At 36.3% G+C, this 10562-nt stretch overlaps 1 protein-coding gene across 2 annotated transcripts; it reads right to left on the reverse strand.

The window, feature by feature from the left end:
* Positions 1-1308: 1308 nt before the first annotated feature.
* On the reverse strand, positions 1309-6927 carry LOC145605890 (uncharacterized). Of its 2 annotated transcripts, XM_081661957.1 has the most exons (5): positions 6755-6927; positions 5980-6137; positions 4641-4707; positions 1658-1761; positions 1309-1497 (listed from the first exon to the last, which is right to left on the reverse strand). In XM_081661957.1, exons 1-4 carry the CDS (start codon positions 6884-6886, stop codon positions 1663-1665), a joined length of 456 nt encoding a protein of 151 aa, XP_081518083.1. In that variant the 5' UTR covers positions 6887-6927; the 3' UTR covers positions 1309-1497; positions 1658-1662. The 2 variants fall into 2 exon arrangements, with proteins under 2 accessions (XP_081518083.1, XP_081518082.1); XM_081661956.1 differs by lacking the exon at positions 1309-1497 and having other exon boundaries at positions 1543-1761.
* Between the last annotated feature and the right edge of the window lie 3635 nt (positions 6928-10562).

The raw sequence follows: 10562 nt of genomic DNA on the forward strand, positions 1-10562 counted from the left end.
GAGGATGACGAGATAATATGGAACAAGAGCCTCTCAGGGGAATACACCACAGTCATGGTATGCATGGTTGCTCTAGATAGGCAAGTAAGACGGAACGCAATAATGATTCTGGAACATATTTTGGAAGAAGCTGAAATAGGCTCCAAAGCGTCTGATGTTGGTATGGAAGAAAATCAATAATGAAATTCCCTCAAAGGCAGAGCTGAGGAAAAGAAATATCCTAGTTCATCGGGAATGTCCAATCTGTTGAAAGGCAGAGCAGACCGAATAACTTATTCAGAGAGTGCTAGCTGATCAAGCATGTTTAGGGATGCAGAGATCTGAGAATTCAGACAACGAATCTGGAGCCAAACATTAGTGACCTGGTCCAAATTATCACAAACTACCTCATGAAAAGTGGTCAAAGAGTGCTCCAAGAGACAGACATACTTTTGTCCACAATCTGGAGTATTTGGTTGCACATGAACGAAATTCTTCAATCAATAGAAATGAAGTAGTCTTCTATCATGTTATACCTTACCTTTAGCTAAGTTCCAACACTTTACAAGGTGTTTTTATTGGCGACCATCATCAGTTAATCACCATGAGAGAGGAGTAATCAGATATTGGAATATGGGGAAAGAAGTGCCCAAGAGAATTATAGTGACAGTTTGGTCTATGACAATTAGGGATGTCAATGGGGCGTGGCGGGGCGGATGTTGGCCTTCCCATCCCCATCCCCATCCCCACCTAATATTTTCATCCCCATCCCCATCCCCACGGCGGGTCCAATTTTCATCCCCATCCCCGCCCCACAGGGTACAACTCCAAAACCATCCCCGCCCCACCCCCCACTTGGATATCCATCCCCACCTTATCCCCACCAAAGACCCGCCTAATCCCCATCCAAGATCCACCTAATCTCCGTATCTCAAATAAAAAATCTTACATAATTAATACGAATTATAAAATAAAACATTTTTACACACATTTTTGTGTTATAATATAAGTGTCATACAAAGTAGATTAATATTGTACTAGTATTTCAAGTAATTATTTTATAATAGTATAAAAGTATGTAATTTTGCTTTAAAAGATATATAGATGTGGGTATGAGGTGGGGATGGGGCGGGTATGAAGTGGGGCGGGGCGGGGATGGGGCGGGTACAACTTAAAATCCACCCCCGCCCCATCACCCATGGCGGGTATGGTTTTTATCCCCATCCCCGCCCCACCACCCGCCAAACCGAGACCCATCCCCGCCCCACTGGGGCGGGGATGAGGCGGGTCTCCTACTTGACCCGCCCCACTGACATCCCTAATGACAATGGCCCTGAATTCAGCCGAATTGAACATCAATAATAAAAAAAAAATTGAAGCAGGATTCGATTTATTAATCTCTACAGTACATTAACTCAACAAGTTACTCAGGCTGTGCCAGAACTAAACATCATCATAGAGCAGACTTCCGGGATCAATTTCAAAGGGCTACCAAGTGCATGCCTGCTTCTTGAGGAACTAAATATTGTCCCCAAAAGGCCAAAAGCATCCCACACAATGACATGAATTTAATTAGTTCGTGATTAAATTATGGGGGTACTCAAATTCTAATTTCCAACAGATATTACACTATCAAACCCTCTTCCAATAAGCAAGAGGGCCAAAATTACCAATTTACCTCTTTTATACATCCTTGTATAACAATTGGAATTTCGGTATTTTTTCTGGAGGCAAAGGACAGGTCACAATCAGCTTCCCTTTCATCGCTCCTCTATAAATACCCTGCAAACATATAAAAGAACTTTAAAAAAAAAAAAATTTCAAGAAATGTGCTTGATTAAAAAGCAATGAATCCAGAGTACAATCAATGGACAGTACACAGTCAAAATATTTAATATATGTGAAAAGGACCTCAATACACAGTACAATAAGTTCTATTATGTTCCGATAAGTTCCTAATACATTCAAACAAGTCAAATTAAGTAGATCAAAATAGTGCATACCCAGAAGGTACTACAAAAGTAGTATGACTAGGGCTAAATGGCTAATAGCCAAATGGGAAGTGAAAATTATATTGTCTTGCCAAATGCATAGTTAAAAATAACATCTGGCAGTAATAGGGAATTTGAAGATGCTCCAAAACAACATTCAGGCAAGGAAAGAAATTCATATTGTAATTTATCCTTTATGATTTAAAATAAATTCATCATTTTTATTGATTTGACAATTACGTGTGAGAAAGGGAAACAACAGAACCTAAATGGGTGGTTAAAGACATGTAACCATGAAATCATTTGATACTGAGAGAGCTAGATGAACTTTGTACTGAAGTACTGCTCTTGTGCACAGCAATCTTCACTTAAGATAGTACACTTAGTTCTATATGGTTATATCAAGGGAGCAGAAAAACAATGGTAATGGACAAGAACAAAGAAGAGCAAAAGGGGAGAATACTTCTATTGCTTACCCAATATAGCAAAAGGGGCTCATGCTAATACCCACTTAAATATTTGGGGAGTAGTGCTAGAAAGCAAGCCAATATCAATAATAACTTTCAAATCATACCATTCAATACAAGAGTGATCATCAAGGCGGTTAGGATTTAGTAATTGATAAGTGCACCTTAAAGGAAAAGGGGGCTTAAATCTTACTGTAAGCATCTTATAATGAAAGACCAGGCAATTGTCTACAATATAACATTGGGCTCTAGAACATCACAACCCAGATCTCTTCAATATTCTTCCCCTTTGTCACACATAACACTTAGGACAGGGATAAGATCAGACTCTAAGAAATTTTTTTGATACATACATGTATTGATAAGGCCACCATTGGGAGGGGTGGGCTAAAAGCCTAAAAGTGTTTCTATAGTTCACTATGAAGTCCAGTAGATTAGCCTATTAGGGGTCTTATTTGCTAGTAGCTCCCTTACAAAATTATTGCAAAAACTGCCATATCCAGTGTACTCCAGTTCCTGGTAAGTGTCATCTCAAATATTGCCATAGTTCTTTAACATAGAGTCTTGGATGAAATAAAATTGGGGTCTGAGAAAAATCTTGGATAAACAAAATTCTTTCATTCCTTCTTCAACAATACGTCAACTCTACTATATGAATCCCAAACTTTGAAATTCTTCATCAGGTAGTTGATTCCTTGAGAGTTTTTACCACAAAAACTAGCTTCAGTGTTGGGAAGTGGGTGAACCAAATCTAATGGTTGTGTAACATGTGTTTAAAGCCTTATTCTCTATAGATTCCCATGTAATCTAGTCGTCTGGTAAATTTTTAATGATAACCTGGTGCTCCTTTTCAAAACATTTGCAAAAGTTGCCATAAATTGTCTTACTCCAGATCAGTTTTTTTTTTTTTTTTTTCTTTCTTTTTTTTTTTTTTTAATTTTTTTTTTAATGATAACCTGGTGCTCCTTTTTGATTTTTTAAATGATAACCTGGTGCTCCTTTTCAATTTTTTTTTCCCTCAGCCACATAAGATTCTGGATGGATTAAGATCAGTTTCTGAGCTTGGATAGAAAGCCATTTTATTTCATTCCCTTTTCAACAATTTTCTGCTTCTTCACTTCATATGATACCCTATTTTCAAACTTTAAATTAGAGGTGCTTCCTTAAGTATTTCAACCTTAGTTGGTGAACAAATATGATGGGTGTGTTAGAACACTTAATTTCTGTGAGGACCCCAAGATTTTCTCATTGGCAGGAAATTGTTTATCTAGTAGCTCCTTTAAGAAAACACTTGTCAAAGTGCTGTACTCATTTTTTCAGCAGATGATTTTGCCGAGTGTTGGTCTCATCTTTGTCATTCTCGTCAATCAGAGAAAACTACATAACATGCACTTATTTTATTTTTTCCTACAAGATGTTTGGCTACTCTCACGCTATATGTTGTCTTTTGCTTGTGTTCTCCCTAACAGTTCGTTCCTTTTTCTAATTGTGTTACTAAACTGGTCTCGTTGTTCTTCTCTATTTACCAGGAAAACATCTATAATAGACAAACTTTAGGAGGGGCAATTTGGGAAGTCTAATATTATTAAGTTAAGCTTTAGTGTAAATAGATAGAGGAGGGAAAGTGAGAGGTATGCAGAAATTTGTATTAAGGGAAACCTTAGAGAGTCATGGCCTAAAGCCATTTTGGAGAGTTGTGAGCTAAACTCACTATTGAAGATTGATAGCCTTAAGCTATTAAACCTATCTTTTGAAAAACATTTTGCCATTTTCAATCAATATTCAAGCTTTAACCTTTGTTTATTAGCAATACCAAATCAGAATTATAAACCCAGAAAATCAGTCCATTACAACATCTCAATTACAGTTCACTAAAGGTAGCATTAGCTGAGAGCCAATTAGCTTATAGCAAATTTGGAGATTTCTTGCACTGAGTTTGTAACAACTGATGCCATCGGCTATCAACTCCTTCCCCCCTCTAGACCAAAGCTAGGTATTTATGTAGCTGATAGTCAGACACCACCAGTGTCTTAATTGGAACAGTTTGATCAATCTACTTGAAAAATAAGCAAACTTTACAGAAAAAGTTGTCTAACTAAATGAGTGTTAATTTCCCCAACTAAGATCTGGCATAGTAGTATGATAGAATTGCAAAATCCAAGTAACATAACAATGAGTCAAAAGTATTCTTGTTGTCACTAACCTCGACGACATCAATAAAATCCTGTTTCTTGTGAAATGCTCCTACCCATTTAGTGTGATCTGCAGTCCTGTTTCACCAATCACCATAATGAAGAAACCTCAATCTTACAAGTAACAACTCTAAGATTAAAGTAAACACTGTAACACGGTATAAATCCCAGAAACATAAGCATGTTTTTCTTTCTGAATTTCATTAATATAAAAATGCTTGTTAGGCATACAAAAACTTCTCATCAACCATTTAGGAACAAGAACTATTTGTCATGTTTGACACAAAATCTTCAAAATGAAGCACTTTGGGAGATGACAAATACATAGTTAGATGGAAAAAAAAAAAAAAAAAAAAAAAAGATAGGAGATCACAAAGCGGTGTTTGACAAACTGAAGAATGGCTGCCACTTCCTATTTAAGCTATTTAGCCACCAAGATATTCAATTCCTCAGTTTTGATTAAACCACCATGACTCTTCCATTTGTACACAGAGACATTTGGTACCGCAGTAAAAGTAAATAAAATATGAATATTTTTTCTTTTCTTTATCTACTTTAATGCCAGCTATGCAATTATACTAGCATGTGCTTTTGATAAAGTCCGAGAATTAAACCTTTGGCCAAATGTGAGCATAGCAATGAGAAATTCCTCCATAATGCTAAATAGTAAAAACCAAATTTCAGATTTAAGGAACAAACTTAACTCAGTTCCATCCCACGCTTCAGATCAAATTCATACGCAAACTCATATTTAAAATTTCATATACAGATACAGAATTTAATTAATTTTGATTTAAAAAGGAATAATGAGCTCATCCTTAGTCAGTGGTCAATCAGTGAACCAGATCCACCTTTGTCTCGCGTAGCTCCTACAGCCTAGAGCAATACAGTGTAAAAGTGATATAGAGAGCACAGCCTAAACACATATGTGTATTTAATCTAAAGATTTTGATGACTATCAGACCTAACTGAACTATCCTTCAGCTAAATTACATCTCAAATGCATAATCAGATAAATTCCAGGTTGGGTAAACAAATCCAGAGAAGCAGTAGAGTTTCATGAAAAAAACACCAACCATACACAACTAATTAACTGCAACCGTGACGTTAGAAGAAAAGAATGTAGAAGTGGGCAATTTGAGTATCATTCATAAGTCATGACCCCAGGTAATACATAGTGTAATCATAAAATCAGCAAACGAATTATCCCTCAAAACCAAATCAACAAATGGATTTGACAACATAATCAAAGAAATTGCTAAACTACAACATGAATTGACAAGAAATGCCAACAGCTGATTGAAAAATAGTAATATGAACAACAATATTTCTTAGACAAACTAAACATACCCAGAATCCATCTTCATATGGTGTGCATTAAAGAAAAAGATAGTTGAAGGTATTAGTGTGATGTCAAAGTACTTGACATACACCTGCACATCCTCTGAATCAATATCAACCAACGCAATACTAGCAAATTTGGATACATCATGAGACGATTTCGCCAACTGCATCAAGAAAGACATAAACAGCAAGGAGTTATATCTATCATCCAAACATAAAGTCATGAACCAAACAATTTAACAGTCGCAAACTCGCAACATAATCGAAAAACCACTCATCTCGGCATCAAAATAACCAAACTAATGCCTGAAAGTAATCAAAGCCATTCGCAATTGAGCATTATGCTATGATTATAATCAAACCCCTCAACTTTACTAATTAGACAATCACAGTAGGCTAGGTCCCCTACAGCATCTCCGAAGGAATAATATTACACCCGAGTGTATAATAGACACATCTAGCGATCCCTAGGAAATAGCAGACAAATAAATAAACAGCCCTTTAAATAATCAAACACCACCATCTTTTTCCAACAACAAATTTCTATAAAATAATACACTATGAAATAATTCTGAAAATCACCCAGAACCAAAACTGCCAATCAGGATAAAAAAAAAGGGAATTCAAAAAGGGTTTGAACAATAATTTTCCAAAATTAAAAAAAAAAAAATCAAATATAGAAATGCAATCAATCATGGTAAAATTGAATTTCTTGAGAAATTGAAGCTAGTGTTAAATTAAGCAATGAAATTAATGGAAAAAATTGGCGGGGAGAGAATACAATGTCGTCGAGCTGGAGGCAAGCGGGGTCGGAAGAACGGCCGAAGCGGAGGACGAGAAGTTTGTCGATGGTATCTCTGATAATGGAGTCCACCTCCTTCTTCTTCGTCAGCGTATTTACAACGTAACTCATCTTTCTATTTTGTCTTTCACTTTCAAGCGTTACTGAGGAACATCGCGGGATGGATGCTCATTTACTTTCAACTTTCAAGGGAGGAGTTTTTTTTTTAAGTAGATCCCAACTAAAGGGTCAAAACCTGAACTGACTGGCTCGGTCAAAATCGACTCAAAAAAATATCCAATTTAGATACTGACTTGTATGGATATAATAATAAAACTAGTTAGTGATTATTCAAAAAAAAAAAAAAAAAATAGTTAGTGACGTGGTCAATGCTTCGTGCTTGTTTCTTTTTTTCATTTTCAATTACATGACAAATAATTACATGCATTATATCTTTTAAAAAAAAGATGTAATATCATTTTCGAATTAGATGCACAAATGAATCATCAAACCAATATTCAACTCCCGAGCATAAGGGCCTGTTCATATTTACTGAACTGAGCTTAACTGAACTGAACTGAACTGATTGGAGCTGAACTAAACTGAACTGAATTGAGCTGAAATGAATATTTTATGTGAGAGGGAAATTAAGAGCTGAACTGAACTGATTGGAACTGAACTGAGCTAAACTGAACTGAACTGAACTGATTGGAGCTGAACTAAACTGAACTGAATTGAGCTGAAATGAATATTTTATGTGAGAGGGAAATTAAGAGCTGAACTGAACTGAACTGAATTGAACTGAACTGATTGGAACTGAACTGAACTGAACTAAACTGAAAATAAGTAAATATGAATAGGCCCTAAGTAATGAATAATGAAGAATTTTACACGCGCAAATTTTTGAGTGAATTTTAAAGAAAATCAACCAATGGAATCTCATATTAAAATATGGTAGATCCTACACATTACACAATCATCAAACCTAAATGTTACTTATAGCTTAAAACATATGCAAAACATATATAGGCCATAATTAATTTGGAGTGATTTTTTTTTTTTTTTTTTTTTTTTGGTGAAAGAGAGGGGCAAGCCCCAAAACAAAGAACAAAGCCAAAAAAAACTACTAGAAGAAAAAGAACAGAACAAAAAACAAGCTAAAAAACTAGCATCCTGGCAGCCTAGTCCAAAGCTTCACTCGGGACCTTTCTTCTCCAAGCGTACTCCACTCAAATCCTCCAATAAAATAGGACGAAGATCTTTCGAGACCACTTGATAAGCTCTAGTTTCTGCTCCAAGCCCACGCCATAATTTGCCAACCAGTCAGCTGCCTTGTTGGCTTCCCTATAGCAGTGCTCGATCACAGCACGTGTATCCTTGTCCATTGCTTGTTAGGAAGCTTCCATCTAATGTAGCACTCTATTTTCTCATTGTTTCAGCCTACCCCAGCACGTGTATCCTTGTCCATTGCTTGTTGAATGCCACTAATTCTAGCAAAGATAAAGGCTGGTTGGTCAATTGGGATATTTGGTTCCCTCTCAAAGCATCTGTTATTCCTCCATTTCCATAACCACCAACACGTTACCGCAAACACCCTAGGCCATTCACTACCCAATTGAGCATCATTCGTATCAATATTACCCAATAACCAATCTTTGAAAGGGATATCATTGATTATTTTTTGAATATCATATCAACACCCACTTTTCTCCAGACCAACGAGCAGCAGGACAAATTCAAATAACATGTTTAACATTTTCTTCAACATCTCCACATACTTGGCACCTCGGATATTCAGTTAATTTTCTGATGAATCTGTTCCCATTGGTCATGAGCCTATCTTGAATAGCAAGCCATAAAAACAAGCAAATTCGCTGCGGCACGGGACATCTCCAAATAAGTTTCCACCCCTCAACATCTCTCACATCAGTTGGCTCCTCGCCCTTAATTATCTCTATTGCCAATTTTAATGTGAAGCCACCATTAGGAGAACCATTCCAATATATGCAATCCACTGCCTCGTCATCTGTAACAACTTCATGGGCTGTTATTTCAGCCAATATATTAGCTGGAAGGAGATCAGATCAGAGTAAAAAATCCAATTTCCATTCAGTTGCATCATCCCATAGCTTACGGACAATCATGCCTTGAACTTCAAGAGGAGGTTCTTCATTCGCATATTCAAGGAGAGGTTTCTTAGTTGCCCATCGATGATGCCAGAAAAAAGTTTTGTTCCCAATCCCAACTGCTATATTAATCCCTTTTCTCACCACATCCACACTACTCATAATATCCTTCCAAGTACTCGAGGCTCCAGGTTTGTCCTTAAACATATCCAAATCACATCTATTGTCGCAATGTTTGGCCCTCACAATTCTAGACCAAAGGGCATCCGGTTCAGCTAGTAATCGCCACCCCAACTTTGCCAAAAAGGCTTTATTAGAGTTACGCATATTATTAAATCCCAATCCACCCTCCTGTTTCGGCTTTGTGATATTATCCCATGAAACCATGTGGACTTTTCTTTTCCCCTCACTTTCACCCCATGAGAAGCCTCGGGCTTTTCGATCCACTTCATCACAAGTAGTCCTTGGCAACTTCACAGACTGCATAGTATAGAATGGAATTGTGCTCAACGTCGATTGAATTAACGTTGTTCTCCCTGCCATAGACAAGGTCTTCGCCTTCCACCCCGCAAGCTTACCATTGATTTGATCAACAATATATTGATACTCACGTTTGGAAGTTCTTCCATTCACAGTTGGTACACCTAAATACTTACCGAAATCATCAGTTTGCTCCATATGAAGGCACTCGCAAATTTCATCTCGAATATCAAAGTTAGTATTCTTTGAAAAGAACACACGAGACTTATCCACATTTACCTTACTCCCTGACGCTGCACAAAAAAGATCAAGGAAATTTTGCATTACTTGAGCTTGCTCAACGGAGGCCTCACAAAAAAGAATCAAGTCGTCCGCAAAAGCTAGATTTGAAATGTGAGGGCCGTTTCTACTAGCTTTAATTGGCTTCCAACAACCTAACCGAATTGAACTTCTCGATCAATAAGATGTGCTAGTCTTTCCATGCAAATTACATAAATATAAGACAATTTGGATTGATTTATTAAAAGTGTAAAAATATGAGTTAAGTATGGAAAATATATCCATTGCATGCTAAGTAAAGTAGAGTAAACAAATAGTCACCTAACACAATACTGATCCAGTAAAATGTTTCTCCAAGAGATTTAGACTATATAATGTATCATTTCTTTGGATAGTAAATATATAGGGATAGATATATTGAATACATATGGGTTACATATTTTACAAATTAAATGGATCAATGCAATTAAAAACATTTTAATAATGCCTAGTCTATTAGTTTGCAAGTAATAACATCTTCTCTTTCTTTAAAGTTGAAATCGGTATTTCAATTGATCATTATTCTAAGGCGTAAATCAAACACATTTAACTACAATAGCAAAAGTGACGTGGCAAAAAATTTAAATTGGTGTGGAAAAATGACAAAAACAAAGGACAAATGGCAAAATGTCACTCCTTGTCTTGGAGTTTTAATAATAACTAGCTTTTTGGCCCGTTCAATGCACGGGTTGTTACTTGGGTTAATTATTTTCATATGTAGCTATGCTTTTATATGAAGTAATTGTTTTATTTCTAAAACTTAAAAGAAAAAACAGGATGAGAGTAGAACTGTGAAAGAAGATGAAGAAGATGAAGATCGTGAGAAATGAAATGACATGTTAGTTTAAATTATATTTAAAGTTTATGAGATGAAAAGACAATTT

Source organism: Chenopodium album, chromosome 22, assembly GCF_948465745.1.
Source record: "Chenopodium album chromosome 22, dcCheAlbu1.1, whole genome shotgun sequence".
NCBI lineage: Eukaryota > Viridiplantae > Streptophyta > Magnoliopsida > Caryophyllales > Amaranthaceae > Chenopodium > Chenopodium album.

Bases quoted from the DNA above. Each gene is read 5' to 3' on its own strand.
- LOC145605890 (XM_081661957.1), bottom strand. From the start codon at position 6,886: ATGAGTTACGTTGTAAATACGCTGACGAAGAAGAAGGAGGTGGACTCC. The intron at 4,708-5,979 runs GTATGTTTAGTT...TTGGTGAAACAG, and splicing joins CATATGAAGATGGATTCTGG to GACTGCAGATCACACTAAAT. The intron at 1,762-4,640 runs GTTAGTGACAAC...ATATGTTTGCAG, and splicing joins ATTTTATTGATGTCGTCGAG to GGTATTTATAGAGGAGCGAT.